Here is a 23,008-nt window from a genome sequence, read left to right on the forward strand (position 1 = left end):
TTCTGAACTGAAGCCCACGCGCGAATTTTTTGTAAATATTATATTGCCCTTCAACACCCACACTTTGATGGTGACCATTCAAAAAGATCTACATTCACCTCTGCTTTCATTAGTATCTGAGAAGAACACTGCTGAAAATGCAGTGATTTATTTTCGCCTGGCTTATTAACCATTTGTAACTTTCAGCGAAGCATCATGAGCGGTGAATTTTGAGTAAAACCTACGCATTTCTCCAGTTGCCATATCAAAATTTGCTTCTTTTGCCAAAACGCAGCTGAGTTTACACTGCCTCACCTCACTAACATGTGCAGACACAGTTGTGAGAGAATTCTGAAACAGTGGTTTATTAAGTTTATTAAGTGAGCAACTGAGGAAAAGTAAAGTTAGTGGCTTATGAAGAAGCACAATCTTCGTACAAAAAAAGCTTGTAATATCTTCACATATGTTGTTCCAAAACCCATAGAATTTCTTGTTTTGCCAACTGTTGATGGCTGTTAAAAATGATGTTCTTTTACAAAAAAGTCTATAGTTATTGGATTAACCTGGTAGATAATGAGGTTTTGCATAATAACGATATGGTAAAATATTTTCCTCATTGCGTACTATCATTTGCCAAAATGTCCTTTCAGTATATGAAACCATTTGCGAAATATGGGGAATGTTGAGGAGTATTTCACTCTGGTGTGGCATGACTGCAAATGAGTGAGCTACATCAGATCAATTTTTTCAGAATTGGTGACAATTAGATATCCCCACCCAAGTGTAAAGAAAAATTCAATGTGTTAGCTAAATTTTGTGTGCAACAACATATTATGTAACATGCACCAAATGCAAAGTCATAGCAACCTCTGTTTTTCATTGCATACTTTTCCAAATTTCATGCAGTGTCTTACATTCATGTAAATATCACAATAACTATGACTATTAACAAAATGGTGGGCACATCATCATGCATCTGACACATAAAGTTGTAAGTAAAGAAAAATGATTCCTCCCCCCCTCGCCCTAATAGTTTCTGTAATATTGTTTGATACATCTACATCTACATCCATACTCTGCAAGCCACCTGACGTTGTGTGGCAGAGGGTACCTCGAGTGCTTCTATCGGTTCTCCCTTCTGTTCCGTCTTGCATTGTTCGTGGAAAGAAGGATTGTCGGTATGCCTCTGTGTGGGCTCTAATCTCCCTGATTTTATCCTCATGGTCTCTTCGCGAGATATACGTAGGAGGGAGCAATATACTGCTTGACTCCTCGGTGAAGGAATTTTCTCAAAACTTCAACAAAAGCCTGTACCGAGCTACTGAGTGTCTCTCCTGCAGAGTCTTCCACTGGAGTTTATATATCATCTCCGTAACACTTTCGTGATTACTAAATGATCCTGTAACGAAGCGCACTGCTCTCTTGTTGGATCTTCTCTATCTCTTCTATCAATCCTATCTGTTACAGATCCCACACTGGTGAGCAGTATTCAAGCGGTGGGCGAACAAGTGTACTGTAACCTACTTCCTTTGTTTTTGGATTGCATTGTCTTAGGATTCTTCCAATGAATCTGTGTCTGGCATCTGCATTACCGACTATTAATTTTATATGGTCATTCCATTTTAAATCACTCCTAATGCCTACTCCCAGATAATTTATGGAATTAACTGCTTCCAGTTGCTGACCTGCTATATTGTAGCTAAATGATAAGGGATCTTTCTTTCTATGCATTCGCAGCACATTACCCCTTGTCTACATTGAGATTCAATTGCCATTCCCTGCACCATACGTCAATTCGCTGCAGACCCTCCTGCATTTCAGTACAATTTTCCATTGTTACAACCTCTCAGTTTACCACAGCATCATCCGCACTGAGCCTCAGTAAACTACCGACGTTATCCACAAGATCATTTATGTATATTGTGAACAGCAATGGTCCTACGACACTCCCCTGTGGCACACCTGAAATCGCTCTTACTTTGGAAGACTTCTCTCCATGGAGAATGACATGCTGTGTTTTGTTATTTAGGAACTCTTCAATCCAATCACACAATTGGTCTGATGGTCCATATGCTCTTACTTTGTTCAGTAAATGACTGTGGGGAACTGTATGGAGAAGTCCAGAAACACGGCATCTACCTGGCAACCCGTGTATATGGCCCTCTGAGTCTCGTGGACGAATAGCGCGAGCTGGGTTTCACATGATCATCTTTTTCGAAACGTATGCTGATTCCTACAGAGTAGATTTCTAGCCTCCAGAAGAGTCATTATTCTCGAACATAACACGTATTCCAAAATTCTACAAATGATCGACGTTAGAGAAATAGTTCTATAGTTCATCACATCTGTTCGACGTCACTTCTAGAAAATGGGGATGACCTGTGCCCTTTTCCAATCCTTTGGAACACTACGCTCTTCTAGATTCCTATGGTACACCACTGCAAGGAGAGGGGCAAGTTCCTTTGCATACTCTGTGTAAAATCGAACTTGTATCACATCAGATCCAGCGGCCTTTCCTCTTTTGAGCGATTTTAATTGTTTCTCTAGCCCTCTGTCATCTATTTCGATATCTATCATTTTGTTATCTGTGCGACAATCTAGAGAAGGAACTACAGTGCAGTCTTCCTCTGTGAAACAGCTTTGGAAAAAGACATTTAGTATTTCGGCCTTTAGTCTGTCATCCATTGTTTCAGTACCATTTTGGTCACAGAGTGTCTGGACATTTTGTTTTGATCCACCTACCGCTTTGACATAAGACCAAAATTTCTTAGGTTTTTCTGCCAAGTCAGTACATAGAACTTTACTTTCGAATTCATTGAATGCCTCTCGCATAGCCCTCCTCACACTACATTTCTCTTCATGTAATTTTTGTTTATCTGCAAGGATTTGGCTATGTTTATGTTTGCTGTGAAGTTCCCTTTGCTATGGCAGCAGTCTTCTAACTCGGTTGTTGTACCACGGTGGCTCTTTACCATGTCTTACTATCTTGCTTGGCACATACTCATCTAATGCATATTGTATAATGGTTTTGAACTTTGTCCACTGATCCTCAACACTATCTGTACTTCAGACAAAACTTTTGTGTTGAGCCGTCAAGTACTCTGAAATCTGCTTTTTGTCACTTTTGCTAAACAGAAAAATCTTCCTACCTTTTTTAATATTTCTATTTACGGCTGAAATCATCGATGCTGTAACCGCTTTATGATCACTGATTCCCTGTTCTGCGTTAACTGTTTCAAATAGTTCGGCTTTGTTTGTCACCAGAAGGTCTAATATGTTATCACCATGAGTCGCTTCTCTGTTTAACTGCTCAAGGTAGTTTTCAGATAAAGCACGTAAAAAAATTTCACTGGTTTTATTTGTCCCTGCCACCCGTTATAAATGTTTGAATCTCCCAGTCTATATCCGGCAAATTAAAGTCTCCACCCAGAACTATAACATGGTGGGGAAATCTACTCGAAATATTTTCCAAATTTTCCTTCAGGTACTCTGCCACAACAGCTGCTGAGCCAGGGGACCTATAGAGACATCCAATTACCATAATGAGATTTTCACTCTGCAGCGGAGTGTGCGCTGACATGAAACTTCCTGGCAGATTAAAACTGTGTGCCGGACTGAGACTCGAACTCGGGACCTTTGCCTTTCGTGGGCAAGTGCTCTACCAACTGAGCTACGGAAGCACGACTCACGGCCGGTACTCACAGCTTTACTTCTGCCAGTACGTCGTCTCCTCAGGAGTGCCGGTTCGTAGGAGAGCTTCTGTAAAGTTTGGAAGGTAGGAGACGAGGTACTGGCAGAAGTAAAGCTGTGAGTACCGGCCGTGAGTCATGCTTCGGTAGCTCAGTTGGTAGAGCACTTGCCCACGAAAGGCAAAGGTCCCGAGTTCGAGTCTCGGTCGGGCACACAGTTTTAATCTGCCAGGAAGTTTCATATCCAATTACCATGTTTCAGCCTGCTTTAACTGTGACCTTCACCCAAATTATTTCACTTTTCAGAACTCCATCAATTTCCTTTGATACTATTGCACTTTTTATCGTTATAAATACGGCTCCCCCTTCACTGTCCAGCCTGTCTCTGCGGTATACATTCCAATCTGAGTTTAGAATTTCATTACTGTTTACATCTGGTTTCAGCCGATATTCTGTCCTTAGTATTATGTGGGCACTGTGACCATTTATTAATGAGAGAGTTCTGGGACATTTCTATAGGCACTCCCGCAGTTTACTATTACCACATTAATATTGTTATTCCCTGTTGCGTTTTGCCTACTACTACCTTGCCGCGTCTGAGGAGGCGCCTTGTCGGGCCTAGGAAGGGAATTCTCTAACCTAAAAATCCCACATGTGCACTCCACACGTGCTCCGCTACCCTTGTAGCCGCTTCCTGCGTGTAGTGCACGCCTGATCTATTCAGGGGGACCCTACATTTCTCTACCCAATAGCCGATGTTGAGAAATTTGCACTGCAGACTCGTCTGAGCCTCTAGTTTAAGCCTTCCACTCGGCTCCAAACCAGAGGACTGCGATCAGTTATGGGAACAATACTACAAATAGTTAGCTCAGATTCCATCCAACGAGCGAGGCTTTCCGCCTTCACCAACTCGACCAACCGCCTGTGTGAACTGAGGATGACCTCTGAACCCAGATGGCAGGAGTCATTGGTGCCGACATAAGCAACAAGTTGCAGTCGGGTGCAATCAATGCTCTCTCTCGCCGCCGGCAGGGCCTCCTCCACACAGAGTGAACACTGGGGTTCTTCCCCGACCTTTGCGCTATTTCCCTAAGGGACTCCATCACCCGCCTAACTTTGGCGCTCCCAATCACTAATAAACCCCCCCACCCCTGTGCCAGCTCGGACCTTGCTGTAGGAGCGACCCCATGTCCACTCACAGGCCGAGCAGGCGATGCTACACGGCCAGACTCCAAATTGACCCTCCGCCTTGTGCGCCGCGAACGCCGCTGAACCCGCCACTCCCCTTGGAGAGAGGGCAGCCCAACCACGCCCAGTACCCACGAAGATGTCTCGACAGCAGGGACCGTGGGTGAAGCATGTAACACCTGGGGTGAACCATGCAACGCACCAGACTCCCCACTGCCGCTGCACTCCGAGGCAGCAGCCTGTAGAGGGCTATCCGCAGCCATCAACACATTCAACTGTTCGCAAACAGTGGCCAGCTCCTCCTGCGTCCACACCGCAGTCACACATCCTATCTATCCTAAGAAATCAATTTACTGTAGAGAGTTAATAAACTTTTAATTGGACTGCTAATTCACTAAAGGCGGCTGATAGCTGACTAAACTGTGGTTACTAGACACTTCTTGTTGAAAACAATGAAAATAGCACTATCTGTCTCTGGACTGTATTCAAAACAAACACTAGCACTACTGGCACTACAGCTGACTAAAGGGACTCTGTCTGACTGTATTCAAAACAAAGATGAACTCTATGGAACACTGTTACTAGCACTCAAAAATTAAAGCTTCCGAAAAGCAAAAACACATGGAAGAAGTTACAAGTAAGAACAATACAGTTGATACTTAAATTAACGTAGCTCGCTGCACAGCAGACGTGACGCAGACAGCAGTTACATCGACACTGACACTGATTGCAGGGTGCGTGCCTCAGTTCTGTCATTGGTGACTGGCCGAAAGGTGGAAAACACTTATCAGTATCCCCTTCCAAACAAACTAATGAACTTGCCCACCACTTTGGATGAAAACTAGTTACTGCGCATCGGCCACTGTATCCTGCACAAGCTATATCCATACATCAAATAATACTTTTTCCATAGTCAAACTTATGAGACGAGTTAAATGTTGTTGTATGCCCAGTTCATTCATGGCTTAAATAAGCTTATTTATTCTTATGGTGTCATATGCTGCTTTAAAATTAACAAATATATGATGTGTTTCTGTATTGACTCCCTTGTTTTTTCCAATATCTGTCTTGGGGTTGATATTTGGGCAGTAGTTCATTGACCAGACCTAAAGCATACCTGATATCTCCTTATTGCTTTTTCTGCAGAAGTTTTACACGGGTACAAAGCACGGAGGACATATGCGGTGTTCAATAATGTAATTCCCCCGTAGTTTGTACATTCCAGAATGTCCCCTTTCTTACGAATAGCACATTTCACACCAGTATTCCAATCACCTGGGATGACTTTTTGCATCTATATACCAGGGTTAGAACCTCAATACTGGCAACTATTTATTAACAACCAATACAAAAGAGTTAAGTGTTTGCACCTGTTACTGTCCTTCGAAGTAGCCACCAGCATTGTGTAGAACCCGTAGCCAGCGATGTGGAAGACATAGTATACCGTTAGACATAGTATACCGTTAGCAGAGGCTGTTCTGTTGATGGTGCGAATGGAGCAGTCTACTGCCTGTCAAATCTCTGAAACAGTTCTGAAACGGATGCCACGAAGTGGTTCCTTCATCTTCAGAATCAAGTCAAAGTCACAAGGACTTAAGTCCGTGGAGTATGGTGGACGATACAGTACTTCCCAGTCTCATCGACCGAACAGAGCAGCCACAGCTGGCGCTGTATGCGCCTGTGCGTTGTCGTGCAAAATGATGGGTGGGTTGCGCAAAAAGTGCCACTGCTTCTTTCGCAACGCTGGTCGCAGGTGATGCTCCAAAAACAAACAGTAATACTGTGCATTGATGGTCTGCCGTGGAGGAACCTAATGCATTAGGATAACATCGTCACTGTCGTACAAGAGAATCATCGTAACTTTAGACCTCTCCATTTGCACCATCAAGAGAACAGACTCTGTTAAGGGTATACTACGCCTTCCACATCGCTGGCAAAGATTCTACACAACACCGGTGACTACTTTGAAGGGCAGTAACAGGTGCAAACATTTAACTCTTTTGTATCAGTTATGAATAAATAGTTGCCACTATTTAAGTTCCAACCCTCATATCTGAGATCAGGGCAAGCATGCATCTAATCAGATGTTCTCCACCACACTTAATAAGCTCAGCTGGCTGGTTGTCATTACCTGGTAACATATTGTTGGCTAGTTTGTTTATTGCTAGCCGAATCTCTTGCATTGAGGACATCCCGTTTTCCCCTTCTTCCAGTTGGTGATTTTCAGTTATTTCACATGCTTGAGCATTATAATTCCTTCAAGTACTCGGCCCAACAGTGTAACGCACCTTCCTGTGATGCTATTAATTCATCATTTTTTCCCTCTACATAGTTTTTAGTTGAAATTCCTTTCTAAGGTTATTCACGTTTGTGTATAATTTCCTGCTTTCATAAGGGTTATTCAGTGATTTAGTGTTCTGCAATAGTCTTTTGAAAAAGCTTCTCTTCTCTGCTTTCATAATTCACTTTTCTGCATGCCTTTTTTCTTTATAGTCAACCAAAAGCATTCTTCTTCTTCTTCTGGCCTGCATGTTTTTATATGCTTCATTCTTTGTTCTTGTTGCCTCCTCACACTCTTGTCATACCATTCATTCTTTCTGGTCTGTTGTACTTCGTCTGCAGCAGCCTGTATTTCATTTCTCATTTTATACCACTGCTCATTTGTGTTATGAATATATAGTTCCGTAGGATTCCTCTCAATTTATTTTCCAAATTAATCGTTGTGTGTTCAGCCTTTCTTGCGTTGGTTCTGAGGTATTATACTTATTTTGTTTTTCTCCTTTAACTTTATGTGCATTTGAAACTCTCCCTTCAATTTTTGCATTGAGGAGATAATGATCTGGGTCCATTTTAGCATCTCCAAAAGTATGGCAGCCTATTATATCAGAACCATGCCTGGTATCTGTTATTATATGATCAGTTTGGTTCCTGGCATTATTGCCTCGTGACACACAGGTCATTTTATGTATATTCTTATTCTGGAACCACCTACTAGAAACTGTCATATTAAGTGGTGCTGCAAAATTTATCAGGCGGAGTCCATTGTTATTACTCTCTCTATGGAGGCTGTATTTACCATTGGTTGGGAGAAAATGTGCTCCTGCCCTTCTTTAGCGGTCATGTCTCCTGTCACCATTTTATATCATGTTTGGACACTTGTCAATAAGCTTGCTCCAGTTCCTCATAGATCATCTTCTGCTCTTCTGCTGTTTTCTCCTCAGTAGGGGCATCTGACTTTAGGAGACTGTAGTTAAAGAATTTCCCCTTTATTCGTGTATAACATATCTTTGAAGCTATTGCGTTAAATCCTGTCAGTATTTGTTCAGTGCTCTGGGTGACTATAAATCCTGCGCCAGATATTTGTCCACTATTGTGGCCACTATAGTACATAATATACTGATTCTGGAAGGTACCCTGTCGAGTCCATCCTGTCTCCTGCAAGTGCATGATATCACCTTGCATGTTTTCACTGTTTCAATCAGGCTTCCCAGGTCTCTAGTTCCATTTCTCGTATTCCTTGCTACTTTTCCATGTTTATCCAGTTGTATTTCTTTGAGCTTTCATAGTAAGACTATTTTATTAGCCCACAGCCCAACCTCCTATTCCTTGGAGCACCATTTCTACTGCTGTCGTCTACCTGTTTCCCATTGAGGTTGGGTACCAAGTCTTTCACTGGGTTGCCCAGAGTCCCAGGGTTCACTAACTTGGAGGCGGGAGACAGAATTGAATTGGAGGGGCTAAGTGACCTTCACTTGTTAAAGTCATATTTTACATGTCACTACTCCATTTCAACCCCAATGTCATTTATCCTTCGTAATTTTGAAAATAAAGTCATTTGAAGAATTGTTTTTCATTCTAAAATTCAGTTAGGCATAAATGTGGATTTGGGGGAGGGTGGGGGGGGGGGGGGGGGGTGAAGTAGGTAATATCTGATTACACTCAGGGTAATGGGCTCAAAAAAGTTCCATCCAGTTGAACCGCTTGTTTTAGTCACGTCTTGGTCTACCTCTACCACTTTTACCTCCCCCTGCCCCCCATACTTCCTGTCATTACCACAGTGATTATTCTTTGATGTCTCAGGATGTGTTTCGTCATCCAAATCATTGATTCATTCTTTTACTCAGGTTGTGCTACATTTTTCTTTAATCCGATCAACACCTCTTCATTAGTTATCTAGTATATGCATCTACTCTTCAGCATTCTTCTGTTGCATCTTGTGTCAAAAGCTTCTATCCTCATCTTCTCTGTACTGTTTATTTTCCAGTTTCACTTCTGTACAAGGCTACGCTCCAGACAGATAAGTTATGCTGTGTTGACAAATTTCTCTTTTGCAGAAATGCTTTTCTTGCTATAACCAGTCTGAATTTTAATACTCTTTCTACTTCCTCCGTCATTTGATCCTCAAACAGCAAAACTTGTCTTCAACTTTTAGTATCTCAAGTCCTAATCTAATTCTATCAGCAGCATGTGGTTTAATGTGACTAATTTTTTCTTGTAATATCGCAATGTAAAGTTACTAATAAATTGCATGGAAAAATATATTGTCAGTCAGGTCATATATATATACACAACATGAATGGCAAGGGTCCCCATACACTTCACTGGGGCTTGCATGATGTTGGTTCCACTTCTGTCAGTGACTGTCCATATGAGAAAACTGGTTTCATCATTTCTACCGAGAAACCTACAGTCAAATCAAAATTTTTTGTTGTTGTTCAACCTATATGATTCATGAAGATTAGTTTGGTACATAGTCAGGCACAAAAACAAAAAATCTTCAAGTTTCTACAAAGGAACTTGAACTTGTTGGCTCAGTGAGACCTTGACAAGTCTGCCTTGTTCATTAAACACCACCTCCTGTTAGCCAACAGCTCTGCATTCTGATATGAGGCATAGACCTACTGAGCATGTACTCACTCACTAATCTACAACTCTTGCCTAGGTAACTGGAAGAATAATTCCATGTCCACTATTGTGAATGCACTTGTGAGCTTGCGTCTGGTTTCCATGCTGAACAGTAACTTATTGGCTTGTGGTGGACAACTCACTTAAAACATCATCGCCACTCCACATGGTCCATGATCACTTCATACACATGTGAGGCCACTGATTCCCGATTTCCTAAGCTCTTCTGCTCTGTGAAACTGGAAACATTTCGGACTCTCAGCCACAGGCTTTGAGCATCTCCATTGTCCACTTCTTGCTCTAGCTGACAGCTCTTTTGTGCAAAGAGCTGCTTGTGCCAGGACTTTGCAAAAGTTGCTTTCTGACTGATGGTGAAAGACACTTGCCATCATGATAGACCAACTTAACCAATATTTGGCAGTTAGAAAAAGGACAAGATGTGTTGGGCAAAAATAAGATGATGTTTACTTGGCATAGTTTGTATAGATTTTGTTGCACATGTACGCATTGATGTTTTGAAATGTTTGTCTGATAAATTTCCTATTCTTTCAGTTTGCAGTGCATAGAATTTACCAAATGATTGTCAGGAAGGTCCATTATAAATTTTCTTTCAGCGGCAATAAATCCTACCGCCATCGCGAGTTCCTTTGTGCTGATTGGATATTTAGACTTTATTTGTAAGGTAGATGGTGCCTTGTAACGTCACTTTCATTATTCAGTACTGGAAAGAGCAAGTGATATGTTGATGTTCAAAACTGGGATCTACTTGCAAATGTTTTTTCAGAGAAACTCTCAGTAATTAAATAACACTCAGAAATTTAATTGGAATGCTTTCCTGGCCACAAGAAAGAACAAGCATTTGTATTTACCGTTTTTGAAGGGTAAGAGGGGAGAGATCCAAAGGCTTTCCATCTTTGAATATTAATGCACCAGAACACTTGCCTTTCCAGAATCGCTTACATGGTGAAGTACAGGGTGACCTAAAAGTTAATTAACATTTGAAAATTCAATACTTCTGGCCTCAGCAGCCAGGAACTGGGGTCAGTTGTTGTTGTTGTTGTTGTTGTTGTTGTGGTTGTGGTTGTGGTCTTCAGTCCTGAGACTGGTTTGATGCAGCTCTCCATGCTACTCTAACCTGTGCAAGCTCCTTCATCTCCCAGTACCTACTGCAACCTACATCCTTCTGAATCTGCTTACTGTATTCATCTCTTGGTCTCCCTCTACGACTTTTGCCCTCCACGCTGCCCTCCAATGCCAAATTTGTGATCCCTTGATGCCTCAGGACATGTCCTACCAGCCGATCCCTTCTTCTAGTCAAGTTGTGCCACAAACTCCTCTTCTCCCTAATTCTGTTCAGTACCTCCTCATTAGTTATGTGATCTACCCATCTAATCTTCAGCATTCTTCTGTAGCACCACATTTCAAAAGCTTCTATTCTCTTCTTGTCCAAACTATTTATTGTCCATGTTTCACTTCCATACATGGCTACACTCCATACAAATACTTTCAGAAACGACTTCCTGACTCTTAAATCTATACTCAATGTTAACAAATTTCTTTTCTTCAGAAACGCTTTCCTTGCCATTGCCACTCTACATTTTATATCCTCTCCACTTCGACCATCATCAGTTATTTTGCTCCCCAAATAGCAAAACTCCTTCACTACTTTAAGTGTGTCATTTCCTAATCTAATTCCCTCAGCATCACCCGACTTAACTCGACTACATTCCATTATCCTTGTTTTGCTTTTGTTGATGTTCATCTTATATCCTCCTTTCAAGACACTGTCCATTCCATTCAATTGTTCTTCCAAGTCCTTTGCTGTCTCTGACAGAATTACAATGTCATCGGCGAACCTTAAAGTTTTTATTTCTTCTCCCTGGATTTTAATACCTACTCCAAATTTTTCTTTTGTTTCCTTTACTGCTTGCTCAATATACAGATTGAATAACATCGGGGAAAGGCTACAACCCTGTCTCACTCCCTTCCCAACCACTGCTTCCCTTTCATGCCTCCTCGACTCTTATAACTGCTATCTGGTTTCTGTACAAATTGTAAATAGCCTTTCGCTCCCTGTATTTTACCCCTGCCACCTTTAGAATTTGAAAGAGAGTATTCCAGTCAACATTGTCAAAAGCTTTCTCTAAGTCTACAAATGCTAGAAATGTAGGTTTGCCTTTCCTTAATCTTTCTTCTAAGATAAGTCTTAAGGTCAGTATTGCCTCACGTGTTCCAACATTTCTACGGAATCCAAACTGATCTTCCCCGAGGTCGGCTTCTATCAGTTTTTCCATTCGCCTGTAAATAATTCGTATTAATATTTTGCAGCTGTGACTTATTAAACTGATAGTTCGGTAATTTTCACATCTGTCAGCACCTGCTTTCTTTGGGATTGGAATTATTATATTCTTCTTGAAGTCTGAGGGTATTTCGCCTGTCTCATACATCTTGCTCACCAGATGGAAGAGTTTTGTCAGGACTGGCTCTCCCAAGGCCGTCAGTAGTTCCAATGGAATGTTGGCTACTCCCGGGGCCTCGTTTCGACTCAGGTCTTTCAGTGCTCTGTCAAACTCTTCACGCAGTATCGTATCTCCCATTTCATCTTCATCTACATCCTCTTCCATTTCCATAATATTGTCCACAAGTACATCGCCCTTGTATAGACCCTCTATATACACCTTCCACCTTTCTGCTTTCCCCTCTTTGCTTAGAACTGGGTTTACATCCGAGCTCTTGATATTCATACAAGTCGCTCTCTTTTCTCCAAAGGTCTCTTTAATTTTCCTTTAGGCTGTATCTATCTTACCCCAAGTGAGATAAGCCTCCACATACTTACATTTGTCCTCTAGCCATGCCTGCTTAGCCATTTTGCACTTCCTGTCGATCTCATTTTTGAGACGTTTGTATTCCTTTTTGCCTGCTTCATTTACTGCATTTTTATATTTTCTCCTTTCGTCAATTAAATTCAATATTTCTTCTGTCACCCAAGGATTTCTATTAGCCCTCGTCTTTTTACCTACTTGATCCTATGCTGCCTTCACTACTTCATCCCTCACAGCTACCCATTCTTCTTCTACTGTATTTCTTTCCCCCACTCCTGTCAATTGTTCCCTTATGCTCTCCCTGAAACTCTCTACAACCTCTGGTTCTTTCAGTTTATCCAGGTCCCATCTCCTGAAATTCCCACCTTTTTGAGATTTCTTCAGTTTTAATCTACAGTTCGTAACCAATAGATTGTGGTCAGAGTCCACATCTGCCCCAGGAAATGTCCTACAATTTAAAACCTGGTTCGTAAATCTCTGTCTTACCATTATATAATCTATCTGATACCTTTTAGTATCTCCAGGATTCTTCCATGTATACAACCTTCTTTTATTATTCTTGAACCAAGTGTTAGCTATGATTAAGTTATGCTCTGTGCAAAATTCTAACAGACAGCTTCCTCTTTCATTTCTTAGCCCCAATCAATATTCACCTACTATGTTTCCTTCTCTCCCTTTTCCTACTGTCGAATTCCAGTCACCCATGACTATTAAATTTTCATCTCCCTTCACTACCTGAATAATTTCTTTTATCTCATCATACATTTCTTCAATTTCTTCGTCATCTGCAGAGCTAGTTGGCATATAAACTTGTACTACTGTACTAGGCATGGGCTTCGTGTCTATCTTGGCCACAATAATGCGTTCACTATGCTGTTTGTAGTAGCTTACCCGCACTCCTATTTTTTTATTCATTATTCAACCTACTCCTGCATTACCCCTATTTGATTTTGTATTTATAACCCTGTATTCACCTGACCAGAAGTCTTGTTCCTCGTGCCACCGAACTTCACTAATTCCCACTATATCTAACTTTAACCTATCCATTTCCCTTTTTAAATTTTCTAACCTGCCTGCCCGATTAAGGGATCTGACATTCCACGCTCCGATCCGTAGAATGCCAGTTTTCTTTCTCCTGATAACGACATCCTCTTGAGTAGTCCCCGCCCGGAGATCCGAATGGGGGACTATTTTACCTCCAGAATATTTTACCCAAGAGGACGCCATCATCATTTAACCATACAGTAAAGCTGCATACCCTCGGGAAAAATTACGGCTGTAGTTTCCCCTTGCTTTCAGCCATTCGCAGTACCACAACAGCAAGGCCGTTTTGGTTAATGTTACAAGGCCAGATCAGTCAATTATCCAGACTGTTGCCCCTGCAACTACTGAAAAGGCTGCTGCCCCTCTTCAGGAACCACACGTTTGTCTGGCCTCTCAACAGATACCCCTCCGTTGTGGTTGCACCTACGGTACGGCTATCTGTATCGTTGAGGCACGCAAGCCTCCCCACCAACGGCAAGGTCTGTGGTTCATGCAGTTACCCTTTTCATAATGTTGACTTCACAGAATAATGTAGGTGGAGAGGTAGAAATTGACGCAAGTGCTTGAAATGAAATGGGGTTTTATTGAGCCAGAGAAAAAGTACTATAAATGGCCAACAGATGGTGCATTGTATGATACAAAAGCAATTGTTACCATAAAATTGATTTTTAACAGTGATGATGATCTTTATAACAGATGCTCAGCACGTTGGCCATTGTTCATCAACAATACCTGTAGTTGAGGGACATTGTTGTGAACAGCACTGTACAGCATATCAGTAGGTTTGGTGAGAAATAGCTGTTGGATTTTGTCTTTTAGCATCCATAATGAGGTCGGATGATTGTAGTAGTTTTGAAGACTTCAGATAACACCACCAATAATCACTCAGATTGAGGTATGGGGGCCTAGGAGGCCAAGCTTTATAGCTGCACAACACCACGATCCTCACCAAACGATGTGTGCAAGAGATCTTTCACAAGTGTAGCAGTATGGGGTATAGTACCATCCTGCATAAAGTTGTACCTTCCACTATATGTTTATCATCCATGCTAAGGTGATGCAGTTCTTTATCACATCAGCATACCTCGCACCTGTCACACTAACAATTCTCATGTGGTATTACTAATACATTGTTGTCCAGCGCCATCTATTTAGCTGCTTTTTGCACTTGTTTTTGGTTTCAGGCACGTGTGTCAAATTTTACCTCTCTTCTTTTGGGTCACCCTTTATTTTGAAGAAATAATGGAAGTTGCTGTAAGTGGTTACCAAATGCGAGTGTTGAATTTTTTAATTCACTTCCTAATGATGAAAAAAATTCAAACCTTGTAGAGGCCATGTTTGTTTAAGAATATGCCAACGATTTAATGAATATGACTACTTAGTCCTCAAAATGCCTGTTTCCTACAAACATGATTCCCAATTAAAACACCTCAAAATTGGCTTCCATATTGTTTAACCCTCGCATGGTATCAGCTCTGGAAAATTGTATGTCTGAGGTCTTTTTTGACCCCAAAGTGATTCTTGCAACTTCATGTCAGTAAAATGTAAAATATTTCCACAAATATAATAATGGTTTTTTGAGAGACCCATGGACAATGTTGAAATTACAGTTCCTTAGTTGCTTCCTATAATTAAGTTTCGTATAAGTTGCAATTGTGTGCTACCTATGTCTCAAATATATTTTAGTTTGTTTTGTTTCAGAAATTGTTTTAAAACACACTATTTAACAATACTGTAATTAATTACTCTTAAAAAGCTCATTGTGGCTCAAAAAACAGGTAAGCCATTTTCCCACATGCCTTGTGTGAGCCACATATTATTAGTAGACCAAAGAATGCCTACAGTTCTGTAGAGTCAAGTTCAATCCAGTGTTCAATATATGGGTGTAGAATTTTACTATCATCTGCATGATTATTGATATGCATTACTATTACACCCTGCATGTGATGGGTAGTAAAAAGTCTGAGACAATCTGTCCGTGTCTGTAAGTTTTGGTCTAAGGTAACATGGAATATGTGCAATTTCATGTGTTACATTCCTTGAAATGGGCTTGTGCACATCAGGGCCGCGCGGAGTGGCCACGCAGTTTGAGGTGCCATGTCACGGATTGTGTGGCCCCTCCTGTCTGAGGTTCGAGTCCTCCCTCGGTCATGGGTGTGTGTGTTGTTCTTAACACAAGTCACTTTAAGTTAGTTTAAGTAGTGTGTCTAGGGATCGAGAACCTGGGCAGTTTGGTCCCTTAGGAATTCACACACATTTGACCATTTTTGCACATCAGGTGGTACTATGTCCTATGTTATCTTTCCACTTCTAGATACAAGAATAGGTGCATTAGTTTCCTGACTACCATCATCATCATCTGCACATTCACTCACATCCACTTTATCTCAGACCTGTACATCTTCTCTTATCATATCGGCATCAGCATCACTCTCATCTTCATTTCCGAAAATTGATTCATTATCAGTATCACTCTTCAGTAAATCTGCTAAATCCTACTTGAAACTGTAGTCCCTTTCAAATCGTATTTCATCATCCATGACAAATAAAATGTAACACCACATCTTACTCCAATTAAGCAGTTCCTAACTGTGAACTTGTCATGACAATGCACATGTGTGTATTTTCTACAAATTATTTACTACAATAGACATATAAATGTCTGTTTATAGGGATAATTGTTTCCAAGTTTTTATTTTTGTAATAAAGTAGAAGTATAACATCGTCTCCACTGCAAAAATTTCAAATTATTATACTATGAACCTTGATATAACCATAATTGTTTTACCCAATTATTATAAAAAGTCCACAAAGGCGTTTCTGGAGGATGAGAAGTCTACATCCACATTAAAACTGTTTCTTTGTAGCTTAACAAGCCGTGAAGTGTAAGAAGACCTCAGACACCATGTGAGGGTTAAAAATTGAAGTTTTTGTAAACCCACATGATGAGCCAGATACAACAGGCATACTGGATTGCACCCTCAAATCAGGCTGACAAGCCTTATGGTCTCCTTGCACTTTCTGCACTTACTTTTTTATGTTATTTATTGATTTTTCCTTCCTATTTGGAATCTCTTTTTACATGTGTTTGGAAAATTGACAATGTTCTCACCTTAGAGAGCCCTTTCTTCTCTCATTAATCATTTGAATGTTTTCTTCAGCCAGCTGCTTATTGATGTGCCCATTTTCTCTTCATCAATAACTTCAAAGTTATTTTGACAAATATCATTTCAAATTTAGGAATATATTACAGCCTCTGACATATCACTCCCAAAGGGATCATGAAAATGAAATTAGATTTATAACAGCACACGCAGTCCTTCCCATATCACTCCCAAAGGGATCATGAAAATGAGATTAGATTTATAACAGCACATGCAGTCCTTCCCACAATCCCAACATAAATGGAACAGGAAGAAACCACAATATATTGGATTATTCTACAGGAGGAAGTACCATGTACCATGCACTTCACAATGGCTTGCAGAGTACGAATGTCGATTAGATATAAACACATCTTGTTTTTCTTTCCCCTGAAATCTTGGAATGGAATCTCATAGTGACATGATCTTTAATCATTTATATAGATATTTGCAGGGCGTTGTGCTAAACCTTACTAAAGTATTAAGTCTGTGATTGGTCTTTATTTCATAACTGCTTCATTCCATTTTGCAGTGATCACTACAGCAACCCCATTTTGACTTGTATAGGTAACACCACAGAAATAAATAAACTAGTCTGAAAAGTTCATTACATTTACTGCAAATGTCTGTCAATCCCAGTATTGCAGTTCGAGGTCTCAAGTATTCTTTTCTAAAAACTTGTAGTTTTACTTATTGTTTCACTCCTAAATAATTTACTTGAGTTACAGTGAATGAAGGAATAGATTTTGCTTCAACTGTTAAATTTTATTTTATTTTTCCAAAATTTGTCATTTGTAGTAAAAATACCATTGTCAAGTGGCAACTGCAGTTAGATAAAAAAATGCAGTCTTGATTTTTCACGATATGTGCCAGCGTACTGTACCACTGTACCAGTACCTCGAGAAAAGCAATAATGTTTTAAGACGTCTAAATTTCAGAAACCCCTACCCTCACCACCACCACCACCTCCACCTGCAAGGTCACAGTGACAAGACATACATAAACATGGGGAACATAACGGAACAATCACACACTGCTATCATAGAAAAATTAATCTCACATCTGAGATAATATGTGTGCATAAGCACATCTACCATACTGGTGCCTATACATACAGGGTAATTACAAATGATTGAAGCGATTTCGCAGCTCTACAATAACTTTATTATTTGAGATATTTTCACAATGCTTTGCACACACATACAAAAACTCAAAAAGTTTTTTTAGGCATTCACAAATGTTCGATACGTGCCCCTTTAGTGATTCGGCAGACATCAAGCCGATAATCAAGTTCCTCCCACACTCGGCGCAGCATGTCCCCATCAATGAGTTCGAAAGCATCGCTGATGTGAGCTCGCAGTTCTGGCACATTTCTTGGTAGAGGAGGTTTAAACACTGAATCTTTCACATAACCCCACAGAAAGAAATCGCATGGTGTTAAGTCGGGAGAGTGTGGAGGCCATGACATGAATTGTTGATCATGATCTCCACCACGACCGATCCATCGGTTTTCCAATCTCCTGTTTAAGAAATGCCGAACATCATGATGGAAGTGCGGTGGAGCACCATCCTGTGGTACGTTTAGCTCCCTGCTTGCTTTATTCGTCGACTTCCGCGGGCTACGCGTGAAACTTGCCCGCACGCGTTCAACCGTTTCTTCGCTCACTGCAGGCCGACCAGCTGTTTTCTCCTTACAGAGGCATCCAGAAGCTTTAAACTGTGCATACCATCGGCGAATGGAGTTTGCAGTTGGTGGATCTTTGTTGAACTTCTTCCTGAAGTGTCGTTGCACTGTTATGACTGACTGATGTGAGTGCATTTCAAGCACGACATACGCTTTCTCGTCTCCTGTCGCCATTTTGTCTCACTGCGCTCTCGAGCGCTCTGGCGGCAGAAACCTAAAGTGCGGCTTCAGCCGAACAAAACTTTGAGTTTTTCTACGTATCTGTAGTGTGTCATGAGCATATGTCAATGAATGGAGCTACAGTGAATTTATGAAATCGCTTCAATCATTTGTAATAGCCCTGTAGATTAGATTAATACTTGTGCCATAGATCATGAATACGGCACTTTGTAATGATGTGGAATGCATATGTCATAATGCAAGAGAAATGACACACAGTCTACATACAAAGCTATTTACACAGAGAGAATCAAACAGTGGAAACTCCAGGTAGAAATAGCAACAATTTAGGGAAAGATAATTGATATGTACCATAAAGATCACATGCTAAGTTGCAGACAGGTGCCATTAAAAGACACTTACACATAAGATTCCGGTCTCAGCATTTGTCGGAAAAAGAGAAACGCACACCATTCATTCACACAAGCGAACACACTCATGCACACATGACTGCCAACTGCAGCAGCTTGGGCCAGAATGCAACGATCACATGGAATGATAGCAGCAGTGTAGAGGGGACGTGGAAAGGGGAAGGAGGAGGGGGGGGGGGAGTGTATGGGTGGAAGGAGAAAAGAGCACTGTCTGGTGTAGTGTAAGAGGACTAGAATACCAGCAGGCACGGCATCAGGTTGTGGGGCAGAAAGATGGGGAAAAAGTGATTGAAAAAGGAGAGGAGTAGGGAAAGATAGGCGTGTGCATTTGCAGAGCGTGGCAAACAGAATGTAGGAGACAGGAATGGGGAGGAAGTGATAGTGCAGAAGGGGGGTGGAAACTGTTGGGTGGAGGGTGTAGGGACAGTATGTTATCATAGGTTGAGGCCAGGATACTTAAGGGAGTAGAGAGTGTGTTGCAAGGATAACTCCCATCTGCACAGTTTAGAAAAGTTCCAGCCTTGAAGGAGTGCCTCCTTCGTCACCCAGTACCATGCTGGAACGGAACAACTGAACCACATCCTTTGCCAGGGCTTTCATTACCTAACATCATGCCCTGAAATGATGGACATCCTATCCAAGACCCTTTCCACTCCTCCTAAAGTGGTGTTCAGTTGTCCACCCAACCTCCTTAACATCCCGATCCATCCCTACACTACTCCCAACCTCAACCCCAACCCCTAGCCACAAGGATCGTATCCCTGTGGAAGACCCAGGTACAAGACCTGCCCTGTCCACCCACCAGTGCTTTCTATTCCAGTCCTGTGGCAGGTAGGTTTGTCCTACCACATTAGGAGCCGGGCCAGATGTGAAAGCAGCCATGACATTTACCAGCTTTGCTGCAGTCATTGCACAGATTTTGCTATTGGTATGACATTCACCAGCTGTTGATCTGCTTCACTACCTGAGTCATCTGCATCCTCCCTTCCACTACCAGTTTTTGTGAACTGTGCAGATGGGAGTTATCTTTAGAACACATTCTCTGTTCCTGTGATTATCCTGGTGTCAACCTACAGTAACACAGTGTCTCCACATTTTCCACCCAACAGATTCCACCCCCCCCCCCCCCCTCCATCCTATCATGTGCTCTGCATTCCCATCTCCTACAATCTTAGTTTGCCACCCTCTGCCAATGTACCTGCCCATCTCCCCCCCCCCCCCCCCCCCTTTTCTTTTTCGCTACATTTTCTCCACCTCCTTTCCCCACAGCCTCGTGGCACTGCACCTGTTGGCATTCTGGTCCCTGCATGCTCTGTCAGACAGCACTCCTATCTGCCATCACCTGTACACTGCTATCCTTTCCCCTTCCCCCTCCCCACCCACTCTAGATTGCTGCTACCACCCTATTTGATAGCTGCATTCTGGCCCGAGCTGCTGGAATCATCAGTCATGTGTGTGTAAAGTAAGCTTGCTTGTGTGAATGAATGGTGTATGTTTGTCTCTCTCCAATGAAGGCTGTGGTTGAAAGGTTTTAAGTAAATGTCTTTTAAATGTTCCTGTCTGCAACTTAGCATATTATCTTTACGGTAAGTATCTTTCTACATTGTTATTAAGATGAGAATTTTTAATGTAAGTAAATAAATTACAATTTGCCTACATTGTAGGAACAGCTAAAACAGAGAAGTAACGTAAGGCAAGTACCGAAATTGACTAGTTTTGGAAAACAAAAACTCTGTAAGAGTCATGGTGAAATGTGTTCCTTCATGGTATTTTGATCCTGTTCTATTTTAGGATGCAATTTTATAGATTTGATCTTGGTGTGTTGAACTGGCTGGCAGCATGTGTCTTTTAGACTATATTTAAACACTCTCTTCAGTGTCTGTGTAGAGTATTCATGAAATTTCTCTGATTTGGTTTTCATCTCCACATATGCCCAATTCTTCAACTAAAAAACCTTCTTTTTTTCCCTCCCTTTTCTTAGTTGCATATCAAGTTGATGGTTTCAAGTAGCTGCCAACAGAAAATGTCTGCTTGAAACTTTCAAAAAAAGTATTAGCAGGAGCCAAACTCACTGCATCTGACATTGTGTAGCAAAATGTACCAGCTCTTTAACTGACAATTATTGACTTATGAAATTGCTTTTATTTATGCACATTCTTATTGTTATATCAGTGGAACGTTAATGTGTCTTTGTAGCCATGATGATCCCTGGTTTATATTGCTCGCATTAGCTAATGTAACACATACAAATAATGTTTCAGTTCTGTAATACTATTGTCAATCGCTTTCCATTTTACAGGGCACCAGAATTCCCCAAGAGGATAAGAAAGAGTTACCAAAACGACATCCAACAGGAAGTGTCGGCAGAGGTCGAGGTATGAGTGGATATGGCAGAGGTCGAGGTATGAGTGGATATAGCAGAGGTAGGGGTGTAAGTGGATATAGCAGGGGTCGGGGGGTAAATCGATATGGCAGAGGTCGGGGTGTAAGTGGATACAACAGAGGTCGAGGGAAGAAAATGGTTCTCAACAAGCGGCGCGTATGGGTGTATGATAAGACACCATGTGATGTTTGTGGTAGAATTTTCACGTCGAATTGTGGGATGCTCATCCATCGAACACATGCCCACAAATAATAAGGTGTGTGATTGTGTGTAACATTCAAGATTGATGAATTCTTGTTGTCAGAAGTGTAGACAATATTGTAACAGTGGCCGTAACTGTGACATTCATCCACCCATGCTCCATTTTAAGGTAATGGAAGTTATAAGGTGAAATATAATGTTTTGATATTTTTTCCTTAAGTTATTAATTTCTGAGGTAATTTGTTCTGAGAACTGTGTGTAAAGAACAGTTTTTTCTATGAGTGTTAATTTAAGGAGCTAAAACATTTATGTATTGTGACATTTGAAGACATGTTTGAGATTTCAGTTTATCAGACTAATATTGATGTTAAAATCATGTAACTGAATTTCACTGTGGCTATAGGGTGGTACTGGAATTTCAGTGAATCCTTGAGAGATTCTTCAGATTATTAAAAAGACATCTTCTGTTGTATCTATTTTCATTATGTTCCTATAAAGCTTATGTTATAAATATAATTGTGTGTGGTTGACTTCCGAAAGGAAAATTTGCGTTGATGATAAATGCTACTTCTGCCGTCAGAAAAGGTGTGTTGTTTCTGATTGCTTAATAATAGTAAAGAATATGTATATGTACTACTTTTAATTTTTCATATGAGAAACACAGTGAACTGTTTCATTTTTCCCCAAATTATTTCCATTTGATAAAGTTCCAGTTTTTTTGTCGAGAGTGTCTGTGAATGTGCATAATTTTTGTTAAATGTAGATGGAATTGCAAGAAAATTTTATGATAATTTAGTTCTAGTATAATATTTTGAGCACTGTAGATAAAATGAAATTGAAAGAATATAGTTTATACCGATTTCTGTTCTTCCACAATAGTGGTTGTAAAATAATGTGATCTATTGAATGGTTAACAAGAGCCTAGTTCATCTTGCACAGTCATGAAGCAAAAATAATATATATTTTCAGTATTACAACAGCATTCTTTGACCACTTATTGCATGACTTTGCTGGGAAGAATTACTGAAAACTGTGAGATCACATACGATGTAGACTGTACAAATAAAATAATTACTGGAACTACATTTATATTTGAGTCTATAAATAACTAACACTCAGATTTGCAATACTACACTCTACTATTGAATTCTCCTATTAATTTGCTTAGACTGTAGCTTTCTTACAGTCAGAGTGACCTTGTTTTAATAATCTTTCATCAAGTTTTCATACTGAAGAACCACTGCCACATGCACAGGTAGTGATATTTATGGAGAAGTTCTGATGAAGTCTAATTTAGTTGGTAATTATAATTCCACAAAAATTGTATGTACTGATTGATTTTAACTTTCAATGATCTGAATCAGAGGTGAAAGGAAAAGT

General features: G+C 40.7%; 1 protein-coding gene across 1 annotated transcript in view; it reads left to right on the forward strand.

The window, feature by feature from the left end:
• Nucleotides 1-22,261, forward strand: part of LOC124776653 — a 68,695-nt gene extending 46,434 nt beyond the window's left edge. The window contains exon 6 of the mRNA XM_047251743.1: nt 21,344-22,261. Coding sequence (XP_047107699.1) covers nt 21,344-21,679 — 336 coding nt within the window. The 3' untranslated portion in view covers nt 21,680-22,261. The remainder of the gene's footprint in view (nt 1-21,343) is intronic.
• Nucleotides 22,262-23,008: the final 747 nt, after the last annotated feature.

This window comes from Schistocerca piceifrons, chromosome 2, assembly GCF_021461385.2.
Source record: "Schistocerca piceifrons isolate TAMUIC-IGC-003096 chromosome 2, iqSchPice1.1, whole genome shotgun sequence".
In the NCBI taxonomy this organism is placed as follows: Eukaryota; Metazoa; Arthropoda; class Insecta; order Orthoptera; family Acrididae; genus Schistocerca; species Schistocerca piceifrons.